This window comes from Pristiophorus japonicus, chromosome 15 (genome assembly GCF_044704955.1).
Source record: "Pristiophorus japonicus isolate sPriJap1 chromosome 15, sPriJap1.hap1, whole genome shotgun sequence".
Classification (NCBI taxonomy): Eukaryota; Metazoa; Chordata; class Chondrichthyes; family Pristiophoridae; genus Pristiophorus; species Pristiophorus japonicus.
Window position 1 is genome coordinate 149,276,916 of NC_091991.1, and position 16,800 is coordinate 149,293,715.

General features: G+C 42.8%; 2 protein-coding genes across 5 annotated transcripts in view; one reads left to right on the forward strand and one right to left on the reverse strand.

Moving 5' to 3' along the window:
• Positions 1-16,800, forward strand: part of cops3 (COP9 signalosome subunit 3) — a 283,931-nt gene that overhangs the window by 9,806 nt on the left and 257,325 nt on the right. The gene's annotated exons all lie outside the window — the stretch shown is intronic.
• The window catches only part of parn (poly(A)-specific ribonuclease (deadenylation nuclease)), a 160,146-nt gene that overhangs the window by 6,165 nt on the left and 137,181 nt on the right, over positions 1-16,800 (reverse strand). For all 4 annotated transcript variants that reach the window (XM_070901094.1, XM_070901095.1, XM_070901092.1 and 1 more), the window contains one exon: positions 1,935-2,149. In XM_070901094.1, coding sequence (XP_070757195.1) covers positions 1,935-2,149 — 215 coding nt within the window. The remainder of the gene's footprint in view (positions 1-1,934; positions 2,150-16,800) is intronic.

A 16,800-nucleotide genomic window follows, 5' to 3' on the forward strand; every position in this document is an offset into this window, starting at 1 on the left:
CCCTACAATTCCTGACTTATGAATCCCATGACATTGGTAATTGAGGACACAGCTGTATTAGTCACCTATTCACATACTTCAGCGATGGTGGCCTTGCTAAGTAAAAAGGAATGCAAGGCAGACATCAGACGTCCCACAACTTCAGACAGCAACTTTGGCCTGTTTTTTCATTACATTTAGAGGCTGAAGAAACTTGGTAAGGATTCTAAATGTCACAGCCAGTTCCTGTGTAGGGCAATTCCCCCTCCAATCCCACCTTTTCACTCATGAAGCCAATGGCTCAGGCCAGGTAAGCCTTTCCAGTGTCTGGCCTAATTCTTCATTTACAAACCCAAACTACAAGTGCAGGAAAGCTATTGAACTATGACAAAGTCTGATCCTGTCCTTGTTCCACACAACACAGCCACACTTACCAGTAAGGATTATTTTACAGTGATCTAAAGAAGGAACAATGCTGATTTTCTTCTTTGTAGCCTAAGGAAGTGGCGATTAACTGCAGTTTCTCCACGGTCATCCTGGCTGAGCTCAGCTAGCTTAACTGACCATGGATCAAACTGGAGACTTTCCTGATCAGTATGGCTCTGCATTACAACCACAGCCATCAGCTTGAAGGAAAGGTTCAACAGTGTCCTACATGTGGGATTGAGTAGTGTATACTATACAGCAAATTGGGGATTAAGTAACCACCTCACTCAACCCCCCACCACCAGCCACCTTTATGGTAATACCCAGATGTTCTAAACACAGCTACTATCTGGTTTCCAGTCTCCATTTTTTTTACATTATACTTAATGATGTTGGAGGGTAAAGTTTTTCATATGGTCTAGTCTTCCATTTAAGAATTCAACTCATCACCATTAGCCATTCACTACAGTACAGTTGCTCTGTTGGTGACCACTTTCATCATCAGTACAAGAGTCTTCTCTTCACAGGCCCCTTATTCTGTTTTCAAATTTATCAAAGCACATTTCCAAAGTTTCTAGAGGTGGACATCTGCCATGTGATTCAAGTCCCAGAAGTTGCTCTCATCATCCACACCGGACCCAGTAACTTCTTTTCTAAAATCAGACCATTATCCCTCGGAGTCACATTCAGCATTGCTTGTCACAGCACACAAAGATTTGCTGGAGATATTTATGTTGAACTCAGTGCTGCTATTCTCCTCAGCAGTGTTTATCACTTCCACTGTAAAGGAACTGATGTAGTTTCTCCTTCATTTGATTTCAAATTTGATGTAATCATCTAGCACCCTGGGCTAGTCTCTACATACTCCACTGCAGAGTATGTATCAGAGTGCTGCATCAGACAGCCTGCAGCAGACGAAAGCACATCTGCAATATGGAAAAATATCCGTTGAAGTCATTTAGAAGAATGCTTGCATAGTGAATTTACCTTGGAAAATATGAAACGAAAAAATTAATGTGGTGACAGCAGAGAAGGACACTGCCATGGAATAGAATGCATCCAAAGTAGAGGGAGAATCAAAGCTCAAGATCGTTTTTAAAAACTTATTCCAATTCAGAGAGGTGAATGCTGCTAGGATATCAAGCAAACATATTCGAACTTCAACTGTTTCATAATCTTTCTGTCCTACTTAGTGATTAATTTAGTGATCCGATCAGCGGACCGAATTTTAAAAAAAAATGCAAAGACTGAAGTCAACTCTCGATCACCTTCCCATTCCCAAATATTTGCAAAGGATAATTGTGTAAGCACGGTGGCCTAGATTTTACCACCCATTTATAATCATTAGGCAGAAATATCCATTAACAGATCTTGCCTTCCTTTCAAAACAGTAGCAGGAGAGCAACACATTCTTAAATACCAACATCCACATCCTAATGTTTCCATCATCAACACCTTTGTCTAAAAGCACTGAAACTGAAAAGTTTATGATGTTCGCATTCACATTTTCAAGATGCACATCCATTTACCAGTCTTTCCCTGTTCCTCCTCCTCTTCCTTCTTCTTCTTTTTCTGCCGTTGTTTCTTGATTTTTCTGGTTTCTGATATTGAAGAGTCTATCCAGGTGCTACCTGAATTGTCACTCTCATCGTCTTTACTTGCAATCTCACCCTCCTCCATCTCATCAGATACAGTCTCTTCCTGGATAGGGCTCATGCTTCTCTTGCCTACAATAGGACTTGCTCTAAAATGGAACATTAAAAAAAGTTACGCAAGGTAACTAGTTTAAAAAAAAAATCAACAGAGCATATCATGATAATTCTAATGTTATGCCTCAAATCTCATCTGACGTTCGGCAATATTTTCCTTCAGTCAGTTACTGCTCGAACAATCTCTGCAAAGTCATGAAGTGTGACATTAACTGAAATTATTCCAGCAGTGGTTTATTGAAAAGAATGTACACGACAACTATAGACATACATAGCACATCTGTAATTGGGAGTTCAATTCAATAAGTCACTATGTGGATTAATCTATTTAGGTATTTATTAGCAAAACAAACACTCATTAGAAGATAAACAGTCAGGGGCATCAGAAATCAGACTCAAAATGGGCTATTGCTAAGTTTATTTGGCATAAGATTCAAATCTCGAGTAGGTGTTCAGTGCCAAATAAAAAGTTTGACTTTGCAAGTGCCTTTCATTCACCACCTAAATTTTGCAGATAACAGCCATGTGACCTCTCAATGAGTTGGGTGATTGGCGCTGAAAGGAAAGCAGTGGTTAAGCTAGATGAATGTCATGCCTCAATAAGTTGTCATGGCTTTACAGCGAAGTATAAACTTCATTTTTTTTTAATAAAAAAGATGGAAGCCTTAAGATGCAAGGCCACTGAAAGGTCGGAACCTTTTGTGATTAGACTAACCCTTACAATAGCCAAGCTGTTGAACGTGGACTCCAAAGAACACCATCATATATGGCTATTCATCTGGAATGAAAGGGTCGATTGATGCTCAACGATATAGAATCTGAGAACAGAGATTTCTTTAGCCAATAAAATGTTATTAACATGGTCATCTTTTCTCTGCAATGATCTTGGGTAGCAGAATAATTAATTAAAGGGAATATGTATACAGGTGTGACGTCCGAAATTCGGAAACCACGGGACTGAAGCCATTCTGGATTCCGGGTTATTTCCGGAACGTCTTTGCCTGGGCCGAGGAAGGTAGGTCGGGGAGGAACACCGGAGGTCGGGGGGTCGGTCGGGACGCTGGAGGAGTCGATCGGGCCGAGGAAGGTCGGTCGGAGGAGATCCAGAGGTCGGGCCGAGGCGGGGTTGGGCAGCCGGAGGAGGTTGGGCTGAGGCCAGGGGAGGTCGGGCCAAGGAAGGTTGGTCGGGCCGAGGTCGGGCGACCGGAGGTCGGGCCAAGGCAGGTGTAGGCCAGGCGAGGTCGGGCCAAGGCGGGCGGTTAGGCGGCCGAAGGTCAGGTCGCCGAGGCAGGGGAGTCCGGATGACCCCGCCACGGATTAGCTCGGTGTCCGGATCATTCCAGAACTTCGGATTTTGGACATTGCACCTGTACTAACTTCCTGATCCAGGAAATTAAAGGGTCATTTAGAGGTTTGGCTCAACTATCTTGACTTGTAAAGCAAAAAAAAATGGCCACCTTTTGTTCTGGAACATTGCCATTACAGAATCACTTCATTTGTTGAGTCAATTCATGATGGAGGGTCCATTTGTGCCGCAGAACTATTTTCCTGCAGCAGAGAATCACTGATATTCTCCAATCCTGTGAATTGGTGAGGTTTAGCTCATATCCAAAGGCAGAAGTTGGGAGTAAGTCCTATTACGAACCAGTTTCCTGAACAGTAAAGCAAACCAAACTGCTCAAAATCTGTCTTTATAGATGGGATAGGCAAGACCTTTATCTAGTGGGAAAGGACACATCATCCTAGTGGGGAAGTGTCAGACACTCGAAGAGCACAATGAGGGCGATGCAGCACTCAATATGCTTGTCTAGCAGCAGCCATTTTAGGCACTGCCCACTTCCTGGCTGCTCTGGATATCCTGAGATGATGATTGGAGGTTGGAATGGTCTCATCAACATTCTTGTATCTGATGCCACACATGTACCAAAATCACTATCAGGATTCACATGCTGCATCAAACCAGTTGGCAGAAAAACCTTCTGGCTCTAGTGCCTCGAGATCAGCATCCAAGCTAGTACAAAGCATCAATTCCTACATTATTGCACAGCACTGCTGGAGTCACAATAAACTGGCTGGATAATTCACATCACCACAGCAGAGCTTGATGCAAGTGAAAACACAAATGGTGGGACACCACAGGACAGAAAAGTCAATAAACTGGAAATATGCCCCGGATAGTACTTGTTTTAGGATTCAAAAGATAGCAATTGTGAATGATTCCCTATTTAAATTATCCTGGTAGTCTCCAGTCAGTATAGTATTGAGCACGGAACTGAAAAATTCCATTGTCTTCAATATTTCCTTTTTAATATTCAATCCTATATTAATTTGCCAGCTAACAGATTCCAATTAGAATGAAAGGAAGAGAATTTAATAAAAACTTGCAAGCATTTGAATTTTGTATATCAGCACCCAAGTTAGTTTTACACAAATCTTCCTCCAGGCTACAGGGTTGGCTTTACTTGTAAAGTGAATTGCTTTCATGGAAAGCAATTAGACACCAGTGGCTTGTCCAACGTGTGCCCAAGTAACCCATGCCAATAGCTATTTATGAAATTTGTTGTAATTAAGTTTGTGTGTATAAATGTCAAAGTGTAAATTGGTTGTTTCATTTAAAAACCAGGCTATACCTTTTCATCAAAAGCTCAAAGTGGTTTCTTTCAGTGATTTAATTATTAAGAAGCTTCCTGTGACCAACTTTAAAAAAAAATTCCCTTGAAGAATTTAGTATATTTAATTAGTAAACCAATTTGTCTGGCTACTTTGAGAGAATGAGAATTTGTTAACACTCTGCAGATAAGAATACAAGAACTCGGAGCAGAAGTAGACCATATGGCTCCATACAATAAAACATTAAATTAAACAAACTTGCGAAGTCTGTCTAGTTCCACACTTCTACAATATATTCAATCTTGTATACGTCATACTGTCACTACCAGCCATGTTCCACAAACAGCAAGGAGATGAACAACAAATCATTCTGTTTTTAGATGATGCTGCTTGAGAAAGGAATGTTGGCTAGGGCACCAGGACATCTCTTTCTTCCTCTTCTCAAATAGCACCATGGGATCGTCAACAGCCACATGAACCAAACAGCAGATGAGACCTCGTTTTAATATCCCATCGACAAGAGCTGCATTCTCAGACAATACATAAATTCAATGCAAAGAAGTGTGGCTTGATACATTTTGGTAGGAAAAATTTAGGAGAGACCATACACGCTAAACGGTACAATTTTAAAGAGAGTGCAAGAACAGTGAGACCTGTGGGTTGGGGGGAGGGTGGTATGCACACAAATCTTTGATAGTGGCAGGACAGGATCCTGGGCTTTATAAACAGAGGCATAGTGTACAAAAGTCAGGAAGTTATGCTAAACCTATATAAAACACTAGATCGGCCCCAGCTGGAGTATTGTGTCCAACTTCCACACTTTAGGAAGGATGTGAAGGCTTTGGAGAGGGTACTGAAGAGATTTACTAGAATGGTTCCAGGGATGAGGGATTCAAGGATGAGAGAATACAGTTATGTGGATAGACGAGAGAAGCTAGGGTTGTTATCCTTAGTGCAAAGAAGGCGAAGAGGAGATTTGATATAGGTGTTTGATTTTAGAGTAAATAAAGAAAAACTGTTTCCACTATCTGAAGGGTTAATAACAAGAGAGCACAGATTTAAGGTGATTGGCAAAAGAACCAGAAGTGACATGAGGAATTTTTTTTTTTAAACGTAATGAGTGGTTAGGATTTGGAATGCACTGCCTACCTAATAGGGTGATGGATACAGATTCAATAGTAGCCTTCAAAAGAGAATTGGATAAATACTCGGAGAAAAAAATACTTGCAGGGCTATGGGGAAAGAGCAGGGGAGTGGAACTAACTGGATTGCTCTTCGAAAGAGCTGGTGCTGGCTGGATAGCCTCCTTTTCTGTGATGTACTATTTCTATTCTAACACTTCCTCACAGGAGCATTAGCCTACTCAAGCGATGCTGGAGGGTTACCAACTGAACCGAGCTAGCAGCTATATTCGTGAAGAACGAACAGAAGTATCTATTTGACAACCACAAGGTTACGGTCTAGAGTTTGAAACAAGGCTGAGAGATCTTCTGAATTTGATCAGATGAAAGGTTTTCTTTTAATCCCTTGATGCTTGCAGGAGACAATATATTAAAATATGCTGTACCGTTCTAGAAAGTTTTATAAAAAGATATGGCCAACAGAATCTGCCAAGTCAGAAACCAGGACTTTGTTTACAGAACTCCCCAAGACTTTCAGAAATTCTCAATCCATTACTACCTTGCTCATTGCTTCTATCATTAGATATTTTTCCTTTTAGCAATTTTTTGATATTATATTGCTATTTAAATACACTTGCTTTTTGTTCTGCAAATCTGTGGTCAGTTTGGCATTATCAACCATCGTGAAGAGTGTAGTAGTAGCAGGAGACAATGTTAAATCCAGTGAGAGTAGAAACAGGAGTGCTCCTCTGAGCCCCACAAGGAAATTTGTGGCCTCCCTGCCCTGAACTCACCTTTCCGCAAGAATCTCCCTTAACCCCCGTCAGCGACTTACCTGCTTCATAGAAACATAGAAATTTACAGCGCAGAAGGAGGCCATTTCGGCCTATCGTGTCCGCGCCGGCTGACAAAGAGCCGCACGGCCCTTGGTCAGCAGCCCTAAAGGTTACATATAAACCTATGAACAATGACGGAAAGGCAAAGAGCACCCAGCCGAACCAGTCTGCCTCACACAACTGCGACACCCCTTATACTGAAACGTTCTACACCCCATCTCAACCGGAGCCATGTGATCTCCTGGGAGAGGCAAAAAACAGATAAAAACCCAGGCCAATTTAGGGAGAAAAAAAATCTGGGAAAATTACTCTCCGACCCATCCAGGCGATCGAAACTAGACCAGGAGATCATCCTGGCCATATTCTATACCCTGCAGTACTCACCATTATATATCTGCACCGTCCAACAAAAGGTCATCGAGTCTAATCCCAATTACCAGCTCTAGGTCCGCAACCCTGCAGGATACTGCACTTGAAGTGCCCATCCAACCAGCTCTTAAAAGTGGCGAGGGTTTCTGCATCCACCACTCTTCCAGGCAGCGAGTTGCAGATCCCCACAAACCTCTACGTAAAGAAGCCCCGCTCAAATCCCCTCTTAAACCTTCCACCAACCACCTTAAAACTATGCCCCCTCATAATAGACCCCATCCACCAATGGAAATAGATCCTTACTATCCACTATGTCCAGGCCCCTCAATATTTTGTACCTCTCAACCTCCTCTGTTCCAATGAGAGCAAACCCAGCCTATCCAATCTGCCCTCATAACTAAGATTCTCTATTCCAGGCAGCATCCTAGTAAATCTCCTCTGCACTCTCTCTAATGCAATCACATCCTTCCCATAATACGGCGACCAGAACTGCACGCAGTACTCCAGCTGTGGCCTAACCAAAGTATTATACAATTTAAGCATAACCTCCCTGCTCTTATATTCTATGCCAATAAAGGCAAGCATTCCGTATGCCTTCTTAACCACCTGGCCTGCTACTTTCAGGGATCTGTGGACAAGCACTTCAAGGTCCCTTTATTCATCTACACTATTAATTGGCCTACCACTTAATGTGTATACCCATTCCTTATTAACCCTCCCAAAGTGCAACATCTCACACTTCTCTGAATTAAATTCCATTTGCCACTGCTCTGTCCACCTGACCAGTAGATTGATATCCTCCTGCAGCCCAAGACTTTCCTCTTCATTATCAACCACACAGCCAATTTTAGTGTCATCTGCAAACTTCTTAATCATACTCCCTATAGTCAAATCTAAATCATTGATGTATATCACAAAAAGCAAGACACCTAGTACTGAGCCCTGCGGAACCCCACTGGAAACATCCTTCCAGTCACAAAAACATCCATCAATCATTTCCATTTGCTTCCTACCTCCAAGCCAATTTTGGATCCAATTTGGCACTGTGCCCTGTATCCCATGGGCTTCAACCTTCATGACGAGTCTACCATGTGGGACCTTATCAAAAGCCTTGCTAAAGTCCATATATACATCGTATGCACTATCTTCATCGACCCTCTTGGTTACCTCGTCAAACAATTCAATCAGGTTAGTCAAACACTATCTTCCCTTAACACATCCGTGCTGACTGACCCTAATTAATCCTTGCCTTTCCAAATGTAGATTTATCCTGTCTTTCAGGATTTTTTCCAATAATTTTCCCACCACGGAGATTAGGCTGACAGGCCTGTAATTACTCAGCCTATCCCTTTCTCCCTTCTTAAACAAGGGTACTACATTATTAGCCCTCCAATCCTCCGGCACCATGCCCAGATCCAAAGAGGACGTTGAAATGATGGTCAAGGCCTGTGCTATTTCCTCTTTTACTTCGCTCAACAGCCTGGGATGCATTTCATCTGGGCCTGGGGACTTATCTACTTTCAAAAGCTGCTAAACCCCTTAATACTTCCTCTCTCACTATATTTATTTCATCCAGAGTATCACACTCCTCCTCTATAGCAGTATCTGCATTACCCCTTTCCTTTGTGAAAACAGATGCAAAGTATTCGTTAAGAACCCTACCAACATCTTCTGCCTCCACACAAAGATTACTCTCATGGTCTCTAATAGGCCCTACCCTTTCTTCAGTTACCCTCTTACTCTTAATATATTTATAGAACATCTTAAGGTAGGGCCTTAATTTGACTGGCCAAGAATTTCTCATGCTTTCTCTTAGCATTCCTAATATCCTTTTTAATTTTGTCTCTTAACTTTCTATATTCCTCTAAAGATTCTATAGTATTTAGTCATTGGTATATGACATAAGCATCCCTTTGTTTCTTAATCCTCCCCTTCAAGTCCCTAGACATCCAGGGGGCTCTAGAATTATTTTTCCCAGCCTTTTTCTTTAAGGGCACATGTTGAGCCTGAGCCTTCCGGATCTTCTCCTCGAGTGCCTCCCACTATTCCGACACTAATTTACCCACAAGTAGCTGTTTCCAGTTCACCATGGCCAAATCACTCCTTAACTTAGCTTTTCCCCAATTGGGAACTTTTATTCCAGGCCTATTCTTGTCCTTATCCATAACCAACTTGAATCTGACTGAATTATGGTCACTGGCACCCAAGTGCTCTCCCTTCAACCTGCCCAGCTTCATTCCCCAAAACTAAATCCAAGACCGCCCCCTCTCATGTTGGGCTTGGTACATACAGACTAAAAAAGTTCTCTCGAATGCATTTCAAGAATTCCGCACCCTCTATACCCTTCACACTAAATGTGTCCCAATCAATATTTGGATAGTTAAAATCTCCGACTATTACTACCCTATGGTTTTTGGACTTCACAGCAATTTGCCTACATATTTGCTCTTCTATCTCCCTCCCATTGTTTGGGGGTCTATAATACACGCCCAGCAGTAGGATCACCCCTTTTTTATTTTTTAATTCGACCCAAATGGCCTCATTTGATGATCCCTCCTCATCGCTGTAATAGTTTCTTTAATCAGTACCGCGACCCCCACCCCCCCCCCCCCCCCCCCCCCCGGTCTAAAAATCCTGTTGCCAGGAATATTGATCTGCCAAACCTGCCCCCCTTTCAGCCATGTTTCTGTAATGGCTATAATGCCATAGTCCCAAGTGTCTACCTGTGCTCTTAGCTCATCTGCCTTATTCGCTATACTCCTTGCATTAAATATATACCATTCAGCATAGGAAGACCGCCTTGCTTACTACATACTAAGCCCTGTTTCCTCTGTCTTAAAGATCTGCTTTCTAGATTCTTGCTATCCAATTTCTGCTTTACTTCCTTCCCTTTTGAATTAGTTTTCTGGTTTCCATCCCCTTGCCAAGCTAGTTTAAACTCTCCCCAACAGCACGAGCAAAACTCCCCATGAGGATATTGGTCCCGGCGCTATTGAGGTGCAACCCATCCGGTTTGTACAGGTCCCATCTTCCCCAGAGGCGGTCCCAATGCCTCAAGAATTTAAAGCCCTCCCTCCAACACCAATTTTCCAGCCACGTGTTCATCCTCTTATCCTTCTATTCTTATACTCATTAGCACGTGGCTTCCTTTGATGCTGGTCTCTGGCTGTCTGAACTTTCTCTCCCGCCCACTGACCTGCTGCCACTTTCTCCTGTTTCCAGCGAGCAGTTGACTGGTGGCATGCAGATGTTAAAATACCCCGGGCCAAAAACTTAGGCCAGCGAATGAGTTTTAGGCTCGCTCTGCTACCCGCCTGCCTGAAACCCACTGGAGGTTAAAAAGAGCAATGTATGAAACCTTTCATCTCAACTAGAAGATCACTTACTTCACTGATATGGATAGAATAGTCACAAGAATCAAAGCAGCAATTAGACCAAAGAAAGGCAAGGCACAATTCTAGCTGGCTGACTTATAATGCTAAACATTAGAGTATAGTTTTTTGCAAGGTATTCCTCAAGAAGTGAATATAAAACAGTCATAAAAACTCAGTAGTAGGAGAGAGATGCACTTATGATACCAGAAATGTGAGTGTATACATATCAGGAAAGGATGAACAGACTGGGTATCTTTTCTCTTGAAAAAAGGCTGAGGGGTGACCTAATTGAGGTCTTTTAAAATTATGAAAGGTTTTTGATAGAATGGATAGAGAGAGAATGTTTCCACTTGTGAGGAAGAACAGAACTAGAGGCCATCAATATAAGATAGCCACCAAGAAATCCAACATGGAATTCAGAAGAAACTCCTTTACCCAAAGAGTGATGAGAATGTGGAACTCGCTACCACAGGGAGTGGTTGAAGTAAATAGTTTAAGGAGAGGCGAGATAAGCATATGAGGGAGTAGAGAATAGATCGTTATGCTGATAATTTTAGATGAGGAAAGACGAGAAAAGGCTCGAGTGGAGCATAAACGGCGGCATGGACTGATTGGGCTGAATGGCCTGTTTCGGTGCCGTATATGCGATGTAATGTCTTAAAATGAGGAACATAGGAACAGGAATAGATCATTCAGCCACTTGAGCTTGTTCAATTAAATTACGGTTGATCTGTATCTTAACTTCATTAAGCTAAATTAAAAAGTAGGACCTCAAAAGTAGTAATCTCGGGATTGCTACCAGTGCCACGTGATAGTCAGATAGGAATTGCAGGATAGCGCAGATGAATACGTGGCTTGAGCAGTGGTGCAGCAGGGAGGGATTCAAATTCCTGGGGCATTGGAACCGGTTCTAGGGGAGGTGGGACCAGTACAAACCGGACGGTCTGCACCTGGGCAGGACCGGAACCAATGACCTCGGGGGAGTGTTTGCTAGTGCTGTTGGGGAGGAGTTAAACGAATATGGCAGGGGGATGGGAACCAATGCAGGGAGACAGAGGGAAACAAAAAGGAGGCAAAAGCAAAAGACAGAAAGAAGATGAGGAAAAGTGGAGGGCAGAGAAACCCAAGGCAAAGAACAAAAAGGGCCATTGTACAGCAAAATTCTAAAAGGACAAAGGGTGTTAAAAAAAACAAGCCTGAAGGCTTTGTGTCTTAATGCAAGGAATATTCGCAATAAGGTGGATGAATTAACTGTGCAAATAGATGTTAACAAATATGATGTGATTGGGATTACGGAGACGTGGCTCCAGGATGATCAGGGCTGGGAACTCAACATCCAGGGGTATTCAACATTCAGGAAAGATAGAATAAAAGGAAAAGGAGGTGGGGTAGCATTGCTGGTTAAGGAGGAAATTAAGGCAATAGTTCGGAAGGACATTAGCTTGGATGATGTGGAATCTATATGGGTAGAGTTGCAGAACACCAAAGGGCAAAAAACGTTAGTGGGAGTTGTGTACAGACCTCCAAACAGTAGTAGTGATGTTGGGGAGGGCATCAAACATGAAATTAGGGGTGCGTGCAATAAAGGTGCAGCAGTTATAATGGGTGACTTTAATATGCACATAGATTGGGCTAACCAAACTGGAAGCAATACGGTGGAGGAGGATTTCCTGGAGTGCATAAGGGATGGTTTTTTAGACCAATATGTCGAGGAACCAACTCGGGGGGGAGGCCATCTTAGACTGGGTGTTGTGTAATGAGAGAGGATTAATTAGCAATCTCATTGTGCGAGGCCCCTTGGGGAAGAGTGACCATAATATGGTGGAATTCTGCATTGGGATGGAGAATGAAACAGTTAATTCAGAGACCATGGTCCAGAACTTAAAGAAGGGTAACTTTGAAGGTATGAGGCGTGAATTGGCTAGGATAGATTGGCGAATGATACTGAAGGAGTTGACTGTGGATGGGCAATGGCAGACATTTAGAGACCGCATGGATGAACTACAACAATTGTACATTCCTGTCTGGCGTAAAAATAAAAAAGGGAAGGTGGCTCAACCATGGCTATCAAGGGAAATCAGGGACATTATTAAAGCCAAGGAAGTGGCATACAAATTGGCCAGAAATAGCAGCGAACCCGGGGACTGGGAGAAATTTAGAACTCAGCATAGGAGGACAAAGGGTTTGATTAGGGCAGGGAAAATGGAGTACGAGAAGAAGCTTGCAGGGAACATTAAGACGGATTGCAAAAGTTTCTATAGATATGTAAAGAGAAAAAGGTTAGTAAAGACAAACGTAGGTCCCCTGCAGTCAGAATCAGGGGAAGTCATAAAGGGGAACAAAGAAATGGCAGACCAATTGAACAAGTACTTTGGTTCGGTATTCACTAAGGAGGACACAAACAACCTTCCGGATATAAAAGGGATCGGAGGGTCAAGTAAGGAGGAGGAACTGAGGGAAATCCTTATTAGTCGGGAAATTGTGTTGGGGAAATTGATGGGATTGAAGGCCGATAAATCCCCAGGGCCTGATGGACTGCATCCCAGAGTACTTAAGGAGGTGGCCTTGGAAATAGTGGATGCATTGACAGTCATTTTCCAACATTCCATTGACTCGGGATCAGTTCCTATGGAATGGAGGGTAGCCAATGTAACCTCACTTTTTTAAAAAAAGGAGGGAGAGAGATAACAGGGAATTATAGACCGGTCAGTCTGACATCGGTAGTGGGTAAAATGATGGAATCAATGATTAAGGATGTCATAGCAGTGCATTTGGAAAGAGGTGATATGATAGGTCCAAGTCAGCATGGATTTGTGAAAGGGAAATCATGCTCGACAAATCTTCTGGAATTTTTTGAGGATGTTTCCGGTAGAGTGGACAAGGGAGAACCAGTTGATGTGGTATATTTGGACTTTCAGAAGGCTTTCGACAAGGTCCCACACAAGAGATTAATGTGCAAAGTTAAAGCACATGGGATTGGGGGTAGTGTGCTGACATGGATTGAGAACTGGTTGTCAGACAGGAAGCAAAGAGTAGGAGTAAATGGGTACTTTTCAGAATGGCAGGCAGTGACTAGTGCGGTACCGCAAGGTTCTGTGCTGGGGCCCCAGCTGTTTACACTGTACATTAATGATTTAGACAAGGGGATTAAATGTAGTATCTCCAAATTTGCGGATGACACTAAGTTGGATGGCAGTGTGAGCTGCGAGGAGGATGCTATGAGGCTGCAGAGTGACTTGGATAGGTTAGGTGAGTGGGCAAATGCATGGCAGATGAAGTATAATGTAGATAAATGTGAGGTTATCCACTTTGGTGGTAAAAACAGAGAGACAGACTATTATCTGAATGATGACAGATTAGGAAAAGGGAAGGTGCAACGAGACCTGGGTGTCATGGTACATCAGTCATTGAAGGTTGGCATGCAGGTACAGCAGGCGGTTAAGAAAGCAAATGGCATGTTGGCCTTCATAGCGAGGGGATTTGAGTACAGGGGCAGGGAGGTGTTGCTACAGTTGTACAGGGCCTTGGTGAGGCCACACCTGGAGTATTGTGTACAGTTTTGGTCTCCTAACCGGAGGAAGGACATTCTTGCTATTGTGGGAGTGCAGCGAAGGTTCACCAGACTGATTCCCGGGATGGCGGGACTGACTTATCAAGAAAGACTGGATCAACTGGGCTTGTATTCACTGGAGTTCAGAAGAATGAGAGGGGACCTCATAGAAACATTTAAAATTCTGACGGGGTTAGACAGGTTAGATGCAGGAAGAATATTCCCAATGTTGGGGAAGTCCAGAACCAGGGGACACAGTCTAAGGATAAGGGGTAAGCCATTTAGGACCGAGATGAGGAGGAATTTCTTCACCCAGAGAGTGGTGAACCTGTGGAATTCTCTACCACAGAAAGTTGTTGAGGCCAATTCACTAAATATATTCAAAAAGGAGTTAGATGAAGTCCTTACTACTAGGGGGATCAAGGGGTATGGTGAGAAAGCAGGAATGGGGTACTGAACTTGCATGTTCAGCCATGAACTCATTGAATGGCGGTGCAGGCTAGAAGGGCCGAATGGCCTACTCCTGCATCTATTTTCTATGTTTCTATGTTTCATCTATCCACCTTGGTTCCATAACAAAACTCAATCAAACTCAGTTTTGAAATTTTCAATTGACCCCCAAGCCTCGACAGCTTTTTGGGGGAAAAGTGTGTTCTAGATTTCCACTACTCTCTGCGTGAAGGAGTGCTTCCTGACAACATCCCTGAACAGCCTAGCTCCAATTTGAAGGTTATGCCCCCTTATTCTGGACTTCCCCACCAGAGGAATTAGTTTCACTCTACCTACCCCATCAATTCCTTTAAATTATCTTAAACACTTAATTAAATCAATCTTTAATCTTCGAGACTGAAGGGAATACAAGCCTAATCTATGCATAGTTTGACCTGTTAGGAAATGATCAAGATTAGTTGAATTACTTAGACAATCAGGGATAGATGCAGGACGATGGCAGAGTTGTTTCAAGTTGTCAAGCTGGCCAAAAAATAGTTTTAGTCCCAACCTGATGAGTGGAAAAGAAGTAGAACCTGTGCTATTGGTGGCCCATGAACTTGCTGAGAGTGGGCATTTCAACAGAGGATAAGCTAGAATTGATAACTTTCATTTGCTTGAGTTGAGAGTTAAAAAACGAATGATAGAAAGAACAGATACATTTAGTGAGGCAAGAGATTTTTAGCTGCAGTTGGGTAATGGGTAGCCAAGATGCAAGAAAGAAAGTGAGCATGTACATTGCCTTTGGATTGAAAGTTCAAACAGAAAACTTTAAGAAGAAATTCGGAAAGGGGAGACAAAAAAAAAATCAAAGGTAAATTTGAGGACATGGATGGAAATGAGCAGATTTTAGATTCAAGTAGTGGTACAAATATATTGTACAAGTGAGTGTCACTTGATCAGTTCACTCAGCATTAGGAAACATGTTTTGTGAAATAACTTCGAATCCAGTTTCTCCTTATAAACTAGACATAATGGACAAAACATGCAACTTTGGCAGGGATATAGAATGGGTGGCATCAGATTTGCCCCTCTTTATACACTTCCTGATGGGAAAAATCATGCAGGGCATGTAACGGATGGCCAGTCCAAAACTGCACGTTTTACACCCCCACTGCAGTTGAAAGATCCAATGAATGATACATTTCAGCAGCACCAAATACCCCATGGAATTCTCCCCTAATGCTGCAAAGAGGCCACTGTTAAAGGGAATCTTGGCTCCTCAATTCTGGTGTCTGAAACTTGGGCTCACACTTTGATGCCCAAATACATGAAAGCACATTTCAGTAGTCACACATTTATAAAACCACCCAGCTAGAATATCAAGTTGCAAGGTGATGTCATTGCATCGTTCAACAAAACCATTACAACAGTTTGGTCAGAGCAGCTAGTAATTCTAAGACTCTGGATCATAGGGTCCAAGTTTCCCCAGGAGTTGCTCCTATTTTTTTTGAGCAACTAGTTTTTTTTTGGAGTATCTTAAAAATCGCAATTCTCCCCATTTAGTTTGCTCCAGTTTAAGTGAGTCAGTTCAGTTTCTTTTTAGTTCAGTTTTTTTTTCCCAAAAGGGGGCGTTACCAGCCATTTACACCTGTTTTGGCCATTTAAGCCAGTTTAGCCAGCGAAAAGTTACTCCAAACGAACTTAGGCCAGCATATGTGTCCACTTTTGTACGCTCAGAAAAACCTTGCGGAGACTTAAGAAATCAGCCCAGGTAGCCAGAGATGGGGGCGGGGCGAGGGGGGGGGGTGGGAAAGGGAAGAAAGGATTTTCCAAAGCACTAAACACCTTCACAACAACATTAAAGAAACATAAGTACATTTAAAGCACTAAGCAAAGCAGTACATTTAAAGCACCAAGCACTAAACAAACCACAAAAATAAACATTCAATAATAATACAAGGAAGCTGAGAGGACCTGCACCAAGACTTACAAAGCACTAAACAAAGCACAAAAAAATTAAGCAATTAATTAATAAAAAATAGAAGGAACCCTGCGCCTAAAGTACCAAGACCAAAGTAATAAGCAATCAATCAATAACAAATAAAAATAGAAGTCCTACCTTTATGTGAAGGGAAGGCAGGGGTTGGGGTGGGAGGAGGAGAGGAGGGGGTGGGGAAAGAGGGAGAGGAGGGGGTGGGGAAAGAGGGAGAGGAGGTGGGGGGGGGGGGGGGGAAGGTGGAAGTACTCTCTTGATCAAATGGTACGAATCCTCTGGAAGGTCTGGAGCCAGCCCCTTGGACTTCAGTATCCAGAGGATCTTGTTCCCAGTAACAAAATGCACCTGGGCAATCACCATGGGAATCCCTTTTTTTTGATTCAGTGAGCTTGGATTTT